This window comes from Epinephelus fuscoguttatus, linkage group LG1, assembly GCF_011397635.1.
Source record: "Epinephelus fuscoguttatus linkage group LG1, E.fuscoguttatus.final_Chr_v1".
Classification (NCBI taxonomy): Eukaryota; Metazoa; Chordata; class Actinopteri; order Perciformes; family Serranidae; genus Epinephelus; species Epinephelus fuscoguttatus.
The window spans coordinates 13045026-13057621 of NC_064752.1; the positions used below are offsets into that span (position 1 = coordinate 13045026).

At 41.5% G+C, this 12596-nt stretch overlaps 1 protein-coding gene and 1 long non-coding RNA gene across 2 annotated transcripts in view; one reads left to right on the forward strand and one right to left on the reverse strand.

Annotated features, from left to right (window-relative positions):
* Positions 1 to 12596, reverse strand: part of LOC125888076 (uncharacterized) — a 200525-nt gene that overhangs the window by 87305 nt on the left and 100624 nt on the right. The gene's annotated exons all lie outside the window — the stretch shown is intronic.
* LOC125901797 (plexin-A2-like) overlaps positions 1 to 12596 on the forward strand; it is a 138618-nt gene that overhangs the window by 78770 nt on the left and 47252 nt on the right. The window contains exons 9-12 of the mRNA XM_049598119.1: positions 4 to 118; positions 2527 to 2727; positions 3402 to 3498; positions 6861 to 7060. Coding sequence (XP_049454076.1) covers positions 4 to 118; positions 2527 to 2727; positions 3402 to 3498; positions 6861 to 7060 — 613 coding nt within the window. The remainder of the gene's footprint in view (positions 1 to 3; positions 119 to 2526; positions 2728 to 3401; positions 3499 to 6860; positions 7061 to 12596) is intronic.

Consider the following 12596-nt stretch of genomic DNA (forward strand, 5'->3'; position numbering starts at 1 on the left):
CAGGTGTCTGTCCTGTGTAAACAGCACTTTTCGCTGCCACTGGTGTAAATACCGCAACCTGTGCACCCACGACCCCAGCAGCTGTTCCTTCCAGGAGGGCAGAGTCAACGCCTCAGAGGTACTTTACATTCCCATTAACGTAAAGAGAGTTAGAGTTTCATTAGCTGATTAAAGTGCAGCTTTCAGGAGCACCATTTATCTGTTCCCGTGTGACATTTTTACCTTAAAGGCAACAATCCATGATTTAAATGTCAGAATAGGGCTCCACCTAACAATCAAGCTGACTAGTTTAGCGTGCCAGAAGAAGATTTAGTATGTTCTTAAACATTGTACGTCAAATGCAATGTGTCAAAAAAACAGGATGTCCTGCTGCATCTGGTCACATTTTGCAGTATGCAAGCCAGCAAACAATCCTCTGCACAGCGGAACATACCACACACCAACTGGATTGCAGACAGATGACAGCTCATTGACAGCTGACAGAAGCCGCAATGACTTTTGTCAATCAATCACAAACACAATGAATGCAAATATAACCCAAAAGTTAAAACTGCATACATTACAAAGAAACAAAAGCAGAGCTCAGTGGGCTGACCTCAGTGTCTGGCGAGCTCGGCGAATGGTGTTTTGTTGTATCTCCAAGGTAACGTTTAGTGATAACTTGTAAGATCTGCTGTGTTTCAAATCACATACTTTTTCTTTTTACTTCAAATTTTGTGCAACGGACAGAGACAGATATATATATGAGCCAGAGGGTTAAAAGTTCAAGGCACAATGGTATGACGTAGTAGTATGCCCCAATTGCATGAATACTTCATGCAATAGTACGTACTTTGTAAGGGCAGCTGCAATAAAGTGGTGCAGGAATGAGTCCTCCCTGTTGCCTCGTTTTAAAGTTAGTGGGTTTTTGAAAAGGTTTTTGGTTAGATGTCTTAAATAAGGTCTATTATTAACAGAAGCTTAAGAGACTTTCATATTTTGTTCTGGGTCATACGAGGGTCCGACAACAACACAGCTGTGCTCCATTGACTCTAATGAAGTCGTTTCAGATTTCCTTCATTTCCAGGCTGGTTTTGTGGATTTGGAGCTAAATGTTGTGCCTGGGGCACGTCGTGTATTAATGATACTCATTACCTGGAGAGGTTGGAAAAAGACAGACGTTTCTTCCCTGTTCCAAAACCCAAATCAAACCCTGAAAAGTGTAGGGTTAGCTAGCTAGCTACTGAAGATATAGCCTACTGAATGTATACATATGCTGCTTTTGCTTTTTAATGATTATAACAGTGAAACAAAGACCGACCCTGCTGTACAGGAACCAGTGAAGGGAAGCGGGGAAATTTTGCTGATATTCAACCAGCTGTGTGTCATCACAGTGTGTGCAGATGAACGTTTGACTTCCCCCGGGAAAATCCCGGAGATGTGGAGGTCCAGGTGCTGGCAGCAGCATGGAGGCGAAGCTAAACAGTGTTCATCTGCATACACTGCGATGCCACACAGCTGGTTCAATATCAGCAAAGTTTCCCTTTATATTCATTGTCTTGTGTGGCGATCAGCAGTGATGTGGTGGTTCACTTTTACACTGTGATCTGTAGCCTATAGTTCAGCTTTAGCTTCTAACTATCTTTGTCTTTTTAACCTGTTGTTGCTGCTGAGTCAGTTTGACATCCTGGATATATCCTTCAAACACAGACTGTAGACCCCTCTGTCTGCTTCTCTCTGGAATCATTCTTTCATTTTTCCAAAAACATGATATTTCTTCAGACAACTCCGACAACCTTTCAGAACATCACAAAGGGGCGGGGCTTAGCGAAAGGTCAATTGAAATATTGATCTGAAAAATTAAGGAATCCCTTCTGGGGATCTTGAATGCCTGCATCAAATTTCATTGCAATCTAATTAATAGTTGTTGAGACATTTTAGTGAAATACACAACTTTTGATCTCATGGTGGTGTCATTAGTCATTAGGAATCATTCTGTGGGTACCATGGATATTAAACCAAATTTCATGCCAATCCATCCAGACAGCAGTTGTTGAGAGATTTAAGTCTGGACCAAAGTGGTGGAGAGACCAACTGCCATTAGCATCCCTTGAGCTACATTGCTAGACTGGCTAAAAATAGCTGACTGCTTACAAAATGCTGCAAAGAGTAAATAGTATTACTATTACTGTATATAAATAATTATTTACACAGTTAAGTGTAGTGGAAAGTGTAACATGTTGTATATGAATGCAAATTACATTTGGATTAGCGATTTGTTTGCCCCATTAATCCCTGTGCTACATAAATCCTTCATGTTTATAGAACATATTCATATATATTAATACAGATTACACACATAGATGGACAAACAAAGTGACACACACTAAGAGATACATAGATACTATGGATAGGGGAAACTTGTTACTTAAATCCTACTTATGTATAATGCATGGGTAATATTGAGGATTAGCAGCAGAGACAACATGAAAAAATACATGTTTGCTGACTTGTACACTGATGTGTGTTTGTATGCCATTTTCACAGGACTGCCCTCAGCTCCTACACTCTGGGGAAATCCTCCTTCCGGCCGGCGAGGTCCGACCCATCACGCTGAGGGCCCGAAACCTTCCCCAGCCGCAGTCGGGCCAGCGAGGCTACGAGTGCGTGGTGCACGTGCAGGGTGTCAGCCACCGTGTCACGGCGCTGCGCTTCAACAGCACCAGCGTGCAGTGCCAGAACAGCTCGGTATGACCTCAAACACTCCCAGTGGGAGTCTCACAGCTGTCAAGTGAGGCAGACAGCTTGGATGCTGTGTAGGCAAGGTACATAGGGTACATCAGTGAATACCGCCCGAGGTGTTGAGCATACTGAGGAGAAAGTAGAGGAAAAGGGAAAGTGTGAGTGATGAGGTAAGGTGCAGAGCATATGAGAGAGGAGGAGAATGACAGGGAAGGAGCGAAGGAAAAGCTGCATGTTGTCAGACTAACATCTAGGTGTTCACAAGAGCGTAAATATGATGTTCCCGGCAGGAAGACACAGGTTTGCCATAAATATAGGTGATTTTTGCTGCACAATGCAAATCGCAGGCTAAATTTCAATGCGAAGCATACCTTGCTACTCTGTGACAATGAATGAAAAGGCCATTTTCTTCAGATGTGGATGATCGGCCACCCCAGCCAGAGTTTGTGTCCCCACGTGTCAAAGAGGAGAGGAGCAGACAACCATGGCAGAAATGACAGATGGTTAAAAGCCTCGTCTCTCTGCTGCCCTTTCATCCTCTCATTTTCCTCCACTCTGTCTTTCTCTATATCTTTTTTTTTTCTTTTTTTTTTTACTCTACCCTCTGCCTCACTTTGACTTTCTCTCTCCCAGGATCCACTTACTGCAACATTCCCTCACTTTCTGTTTCTGCTTTTCAGTACATGTACGAGGGTGTGAAGATCAGTGACCTGGCAGTGGACCTCTCCATCGTATGGAACGGCAATTTCATCATCGACAATCCCGAGAAGATTAAAGGTGCCTCTGCCATCCATCACTGCCAGGCCAGAGAAGTGTAAAGCACTCAATCCACAGGGGATAGATGGGTCACAGAGACTGCTTCAAGGCTCCCGATGGGCCTTGAGAGAAAGTTCACAATAGCAGGGAGTGTTATCAAAAAGCCTCCAATCACTTGTGTGCCCTGCGGGGGTGAAGGGTGAATCTTCATATTTGCTCAGTTTGGCTCTCACGGCTGCTCTCCGTTTCCTCTCCATCATCGTGCGAGAAAAGTTGTTTGTCAGTTGTCATTGTGGGTTGTACGTTAAATACTTCCCTGTAGTCAAGGATATACACACTGATGGCCATGAAGTTTAACAGGCCCTGTCATTACGTAGGTAACTTACTTTATATGGGCATAAATATAGGCTACTTGCAAGAGAGAGGATGTAAGAGGCAGACTTCAAAGAAGAAGCTTTATTGGATTACTGTGGCATTTTTTCTTAATTCATGGGAGCAGGAAATTAAACAAACATGCTTTTTATTAATTTTATTGAATTACCATGTTGAATGCCCATGGTCGTAGCCAGTTAATTTTGGAGTTGACTGTAACTACCAGGGGCCAGATGCAAAAAACTGTGTGTATGCACAGTGACAGAAGTATGCATGTGCATTATTTCTGTTAGATTTACAAAGAGCAGGGTGCACATACACAAGCCTCATTTCCATACCCACAGTTCACCATAAATTAGGGAAGCACCGATATGGATTTTTTTCAAGCGATACCAATAACCAATAACTACCCGCTTGTCATGGCTAATAACCGATATGATAACCGATAATTTCACATTTTTGTATTTTAAGAAGTGTATAACCTGCAGATAATTGCTAACTGTAGCATCACATGGCTAGCGGTTATTAATAAGTTTAACAACAGAGTCAAGCCTTGTAAAAGCTTGGTGTTGAATGTTAGCCACTGCCACTAATAAGCTTGTGTTAACACTCTGGAGACGGTGTATCTAATCTGTGTCGGGTGGTCGAAGATCAGACCCTCGGTGCAATCCTGTTGTCTTCCCCTGGAACTGTGAAAGACGCCCACACCGCAACATGTTTTACCCTCTAGACAGCGTGCTACATTTGTTTTTGTTCTTCTTCTCTGTGTTTATTGGTGGTTCGCAAACCAAGTTTTAAAGGTACATGTACCACCAGCCAATGTGTCAGGGTGTGTAGATGCTGCCCTTTTTAAGTCAATGAAAGCAGTGTGGCTTCATATTATCGGCACTATTTATTGGCTATAATTTCAATTATCAGAAAAATGCATAATTAGAAAAATGCCCCATTTACCTGCCTGATATATACCGTGCATCCCTACCTTAATTGGATGCAGAAATGGCCTTAAACATTCACTAGACCCGTCAATGAGAACAGCAACAAAGAAGAAGTGGAGTTTCACCAATCATGTCGCGTCAGTGAAGTTCTCCAACAGAGCAGCTGTCATCATGCATGCCTGTGGATATTTGCAGCGCCTGCACCACTAATTCATCATGTTTCTGTGAACCATCGTTGTAGTTCAAATCATCATCATTATTATTAAACGTCATGATGATTCATTTGAGGTGCTCATGTTGAAACTGATTTTGAAAAGTGCTTCAAAGTTCAGGTCCAAATTAAACAATCATAATCATTAACAGCGAGATGATGGCTCAAGTGTAAATAAAAAGAATGATGAAATTCATCACTCTTAATCAATTTGAAATTAACTTTATAAAAGCGCCTTTGAGTTCTCTTGTATGCGTGAGGTGCACACATTCTCACCTCATATTCTTTTATAAATACCAGGTTGAATGTGGGAAAAGGCATGCGCATGCTTTTTGTGCGTGCATGTCATTAATGCATCTGGCCCTTGCTGTTTAAGAATGTGTTCTTGTAGTGGCCGTTTCAACATACCGAAGTTCCTAGGCTACTTAGTTTATGAGGTGTCTCGGTTCTGACTCTTGTTTCTCCTTCTTTTCTGGAGATCCACAGTTCTCATGTGAGGCAGGGAAAATATTTAACAAGGTTTATTGAGAATCCAAAAAGGAAACAACAGACCAAACTTACACCTCGTACGGTCCACTACAGCTCAATTTCCTGTTTCTATATACTGTATTCTCACGTATTACCCGTTGTTATACTTCAACACTGCATAACACAATCAAAAACTTATTACAATCCAAATCAACACAAACTTCATGTTGTCTTTTAGGCACGACGACGTCCACATGAGCACTAAACTGCCTTACGACACCACAGCTGGCCTAAATAACTTGTATTCCAACACATAAATAACGTAAATAAAAAACAATCTCATCAGTCAACTACCATACACTATTCAAATATACAGAAGTGGCTGTACAAACCTAAACACCATCATAACCTGTATGATGTACATATCAGCACAGATATTCTTATCAAATGTTAATATGTGCTTACAGTTCTGATTGGTTGATCAGTGTGACTAAACCAAACTGTAATTCAGGGCTCCTACAGCGAAAGGCAAGTTGGAGTTAAGACTTTCTTAGACCTTTTTAATGCCATCCTGACTGAAATTTTAAGACTAACTTGACCAAAAAAGAAGATATGAACCAACATCAGCTACTTTGGGTTAGGAAAGAATTTATCCAAATTTTTATTGTAACAGAAAACATGACTTTTTGTCCTGTGGTGGAGACAAAGGTAGAGCAGAACTGGGAAATATCTGCCGCTTGTTTGTGAGTTTTCTTGGCAATGTTGTGTGGATTCCACTGCCTTGATTTCCAACGTGAGTTTGAAAAAGTTTTTGCACAAAGTTAACTGAGCCTCGTATGCACTGCCGGCTAAAGCCATGCAGCAAAGTCTTGGTTAAATAGCCGAGGTATGTTGAATTAGCACTTCCCTATGTCATCCAGTAAAGCGGCAGCTAGCTAACAGACAGTGGATCCTCTGCTCAGAGCATCCTGGCCAGACACAAAATATGAGTGCTGTTGGTTCCACTGTCCTGATCTGCAAAAGGCACTCGATAAATTATTCAAGAAAAACAGACGTTACCGATTATTCTGAAATTTTACAACTCAACAGATAAAAAAAGCAATTCATAAAATCCTGCTTACCAAGTCTAAGCATTTTTAAGACTTATGAAAGATTTATTTAACCTTTAGGCAGATCTTATTAGATCTTAGATCTTATTTCTAGACAGAAGTTTTTGATTAATGAATGTTAAGACATTTTAAGACTCTGCAGGAACCGTACTCCCTGCTGGTGTTTTTACAGAATACTCTGTGGTTGACCTCAGCTTTTGTAACCTGATATTCTTCAAAACCATTAATATGGATACATTACATTAATTGATATCTAAGTGACCAGATATCCTCTGTGTGTTTCCACAGTGCACCTCTACAAGTGCAGTGCCCAGCGGGACAGCTGTGGCATGTGTCTGCGGGCGGAGAGGAAGTTCCAGTGTGGCTGGTGTAGCGGCGAGGGCCGATGCACCATGAAGCAGCACTGTCCTCCCATCTCCCCCTATGCCAGCCGCTGGCTGGACCTTTCTGCCAGGAATGTCAAGTGCACCAACCCACGCATCACTGAGGTCAGTCGTTGTTTGTTTGGCCTGTTGCCCAGTCAGTCAGTCAGTCAGTCAAATACAGTGCAGTGTATAGTGTATTTGAATTGTGAGATGTAATTTTCTTAAGCCCAGTAATTCATTGAGAATGTGGCTTTATTTAGTATGAGCAGTTTCTGGGTTAGAGAGTGTTAAACACACTCCTCAGTCTCAGTGGTCATGCCAATTAAAACAACAGAGCTGCTATCTGGTTTTTCCCTTTAGAAGCTTGGATTTTTTAAACTCCGTGTGCGATTGTCTTTCTTCAACAAGATCTCAGAAATTCTGTGTGATAAAAATTTTAAGTCTTGAACTTGGCAAATCAGCTGAAAACTATCTTGACATTGTAGTGATTTGTTCAGAAACTCTGAAGTTAAAGGTGGAAGGCAAAGTCTTGTTTCGTGGGTTCTTGTTAGCAGTAATAACTGACCGAGGTGCGAGGTGTGTTTGAAGGAGAGGGGTGAAACAGGTTGTTACAGCTGAAACTACTTTATTTCACTTTGCTCTGTCTGCCAGCTGAGTAGATAAGCGTTACCATGGCATCATCAGTGTTGAGATGTGATATCTGATAGTAGACATCTGATTAGGTTGTTAGATAGTGTTGTGCTTCAACAGAACTGTGCGAACAAACGTAATTTCTTAAAAATGAAGTTGACTTTTACAGGATCATATACCATAGCTTTGTTCCTATGTTTCTTTGTCTCCTGGTATAAGCACAACCAGTCGGAAGCAGCCATTTGAGTTCTGTTGGTCTTTATGGTGGCTTAAAGCAGGGTTTATACTTGTGAGTTGAATCGACATTATTTCTATGGATTAGGCTGAAAAACATTTCCTTCAGTGTAAACAAAGCTTTTTTTGGTAGATTTTTTCGGGGGCTTTTTCCCTTTATTTGATAGGACAGATATAGTGTGAAGGGGGAGACATAAGGGGAATGACATGCAGCAAAGAGCTGTGGGTGGAATTGAGCTTAGTGGGTGCCCCAAAACTAAGCTGTGATTTACATATTTTATTTATTCTACAAACAAAAAATTGTGAGGACAATAAAACCCCAACAAAAGAGCATTTAGGTCTTAAGTGTAATTTGGTCTGTGAGATGCTAGGCTAATCTATGCAACAGGAAATAAACATAGGCTAATGCTAACAACATAACGTTAGCATGTTGTATACGTGGGAAACACATTTGTTTTGTCTTTAAACTGTGTGCATAATGATGTGTTCAGCAGCGTGACCTGGTGCATTATCACCCAATCGCTGTGTTGCTCAAACACTTGTTAACATAGTTACGTCATCATGTTGACGCCAACATGGAAGTGCTAAAAGCTGCAGTTCTCTGAATGGCCACTTGAGGCTGCTCCAAGAGCAAGTCAATTTCTCATAGACCATCATGTTAAAATGCCCACTTCACAGTTGAAATAAACATGTTTACAGCCTGGTACAAAGAACAGTTTTGGTATCTATGGCTAATTTCCCCCGTTTATGACAACTGTATGGGGGCCGATTTCTTTATACAACTCCGCTATTTACATTTATCAAGGCTTAAAGTTCCAAATCATTAAGAGCAAGCTGCTTTGAGTGACATGCTGTTTGCCGATAGAACCCTTCTCAGTGAGATTCACCCCTCACTTCTACACAGCTTTACCCTCTCGTCCAAATACGGTCACTTCTGGCTCCAAAATACCAAGACGGCAATGGCCACAATGCCAAACTCGAGGCTCCAAACAAACGAGAGTCCACAAACCAATGGGTAACTTCACGGTGGCTTTGTCCATTATTTTTTTAGTCTGTGGTCTGAGTCCCATTTTAACATCACATTTGGCCACCCCTTTGGTTGCAGCCCTGAGTTATAATGGAGCCACATTTTGTGCTTTTGTTTAATGTTGTCACTGTTAAGCCATGTTTTATGTGTGCTTTAGGTTTTAGTCACACTTCCATAGAAAGTCCATCGCCAACTAGTGTTTTGGAGGCGTCACTGCAGAGCCACAAAGACACACCACCACACAAGTATATGCTCACAATGACGTATTCTACAGCGTGGGCTCTGTGTGCAGCCAACACACAGCTATAAATCAGCCTTATGGCCTTGGACAAAAGCCCGCTGCCCATAAATGTCCAGTCAAACGCCTACTTTTCCAACCATGTGTCTACCTGTACCTCTTTGGATCAGAAAACTATATGCCAAAACATCTTGTTGGATATTCCTGGTAGCCTGTAAATATCAACAACAAACACCATAATTCTATCTGTGGCTACCTTCCAATTTTCCATCTGAGTGCCTGTTTACCTGAGACTATCTCACATTTTATCCCACGCCAGCTGAATAACTCGAGTGCTTGACAGCTAAACGAATTCAGTCTGTTTAGAGAGTAGTGATGGATCTTTTATGTCACAAACTCCTGTTCATTCTCTTGAATGAGGAACAGTGGGTCAGGCACAGAGATGCAAGGCTCTTCCACTTCAAAGAGCCGCGAGCCTTTGATGTCCCCGTCACATTATTAGTGTTTCTGAAGGAGCTGCAGCAGAATGAATCAACTACCGAGTGCTGCTCGGGAGTGGAGGGAGTGTTGCTCTGCCGTTGCTCCTGTTCTGCTCTGCAGGTCCAAGGTTTCCTGCTGGGATGGTTAACTTTACACTGGAAGGGACTGTGAATAGGTTTCCCGAGGTTTGTTACTCACTGCATTATTCATTAAAGTTTGTTTTGAATTATATTGGATTTCAAGGCTTTTTGAATAAACCCTGTCAGAATGGGGCTCCAGGTAAATCAACTTAATGTTTACATAGAGATTACACAGAGACTGTGGGAAGTGTTTCTGCGGAGATTCTCAGTCATTCAGGGCATGTAGAAATCAAAAGAAAACTGGACTCAGATTCCTGGAAGAATCTAAAGAAACCCAGTTACCTTTCGCTTAGCATTTACGGTTTATGCTAGGTGTCCTTTAGGTGTCCTTTGAATAATTTACATTTTGAGGGCCAGTATTTTTTGTACTAAAACAGCAAACAGTTTATATTTTACGAAAGTACTTAAAATCTTCAGTCATATTTCTGACCAGGGCTCATATAGCCATAATTCTACACTACAATGGTATTCCTGTTAGATTGTGCAGCAATTTAAATGCAGACCCTCTAGCATTTCGTGGGCTTTTTTGGGATTGTTATGGCCTAAAATACCTGATTTCATAGCAGATTTTCTAAAAAAAAATTGAGATGCATGTTGCAATGTTATAGACTTTTTTTTTTGTATTGAAATTGCACGAGGAAATGAAAATTGCGAAAGTAGTTGCATTTGTATTTTTGTGTATAATTTCTTAAAAAATCGTGGGCAACTTGTTCCAGTGAGAATAAAACCACGCTGTTCTAAGTTTGTGAGTTGCACTACACTAATGTTAGCACTAACCATATCATGTTTACTTGTCAATGCAGTGCAATATTACTTCTCATTGTTAAGCCATATTCAATATAACACTGATTATCAGGAGAGTCTGTTTTTTTTCCATCATTTTAGTTCATTTTTAGAAACGCTTGTACTTATCGTTCTCCTATTGTTACTCTATTAGGCGCTGTTCTTTTTGCTTCTGCTGCACTTTTTTGCACTTTGAGCCCCATTTCTGGGTTGTTTATGATGAAATAGAGTGGCTAAGACCAAAATAGTGACAATTGCTCATTTTCAGAGAATCTGGCTTTCCCCTGCCTGGCTTAACACTGCTGCCTATGGCCATGTGTGAACCTGTCCTAAAACCACCCTAAACGTTTGTTTTCAAAGCCATGGAACTCACCGAGTGGTCAGTGGTGTTCTTTGATGTTCTGACATAACAATCGTAGCAAAGTGTGGTTTCCGTGATGATTTATTTGACATTTTGTGTAATCCATTGGTTTTCTATAGAAGCCTAATTGTCCGTTGGTAGTAATCCACCACCGGAAACGGAAAGGGGGTTGTTTAAGACAAGGTTGTAGTCACTGTAGTCTTTTAGCTCAGCGAAAGTGCCGGCTCGACAGTGCTGTGTGTGCTCCTGGCGGAAGAACGAGAGCAAACGAAAATATTTTGTAATAAGTTTAAACAACTGCACAATGGATTATTCGCTTGTAAACAACCTTCGCAGTACGATGCCTTTGAACACAACGCCAACCTTCTTCTTCTGCTTCTTTTCTGTGTTCTATTACATTGGAATGGTTTCCTGCCGGTTGGCGACACCCACATAAAGGAGCATTATCGCCATCAAGTGGGCTGGAGTGTGTAACGCTTCAGGGTCAAACGAACGATCAAGCAGAAGTTTACACACGGGTGTGAGGCAGCTGAAAAAATAGTTCAACAATAGAGATGAACAGGAAAACACGGATGGAAGCCACAGCTTGCTACGATTTTTATGTCAGAACATCAACGAACACCACTGACCACTTGGTGAGTTTCATGGCTTTGAAAACAAATGTTTAGGGTGGTTTTAGGACAGGTTCACACATGGCCATAGGCAGCAGTGTTAAGCCAGGCAGGGAAAAGCCAAATTCTCTGAAAATGAGCAATTGTCACTATTTTGGTCTTAACCACTCTATTTCATCATAAGCAACCCAGAAATGGGGCTCAAAGTGCAAAATACCGGACTTCTCCTTTAATACTCTACTGTTCTAAAACTGGGCTCAGTGAGTGACCCTGACCCGAGGAATCCACTGGTCATCTGGTTGGTACTGGTTGTAACCTTCGGGATGAATTAAGTTCTATTGAATTGAACTGAACTGAATTAAATTTAATATAATCTAACTCACTTTGTTAATTTCAGCTCGTCTAATAGATCTGGAGCCTCTGTCATGGTGATGTGTCTTGTTGACCGAGCGTTCCAGCCATTCTCTGGGCATGTCTTATGGTCATAAAATTGTTTGCCACTCAATGTGGTTAGTTTCCTTCCACAACAGTTTGCTCCTGCTTTCGTGCAGAACAATAGGGAATAACCTTGCACAATCTTTAGTAGTTATTTTGGTTAGCAAATGTAAGAAATTCGTGTTGCACATGTCTGCATCTTCACAACCAGAAACAAGAGAGTGAGTCTGGTGACGCTGTGTGGGGATTGCTAAGATTGGTGAAACTCATGGGAAATAATGATGATTGGTTGAATTTGCAGAAAAGTTGCGGCAATTGATTGGACAAAATTACAAGGTTGTGCAGAATTAAGGGGGATTGGTTGAATTTGCTTTATTGCAAATCACCGAGAGGTGGCTGTGGCTCAGGGTGGAAAGCGGGCTGTCCACTAATCCAGAAATCTGTGGTTCGACCCCCAGCTCCTCCAGCCTGCATGCAAGTATCCTTGGACAAGATACTGAACCTCAAATTGCTCCAGATGGCTGTGTGAGTGTGTGTAAATGTTTAAACTGAGTAGCAGGTGGCACCTTGTATGGTAGCCTCAGCCACCGGTGTGTGAATGGGTGAAAGAGACATGTAGTGCTAAAGTGCTTTAAGTGGTTTGAAGACTAGAAAGCACTATACAAGTGCAACTCCATTTACCAAATATGGGAATCTCTGGTATGTTTATACTTTTGCTTT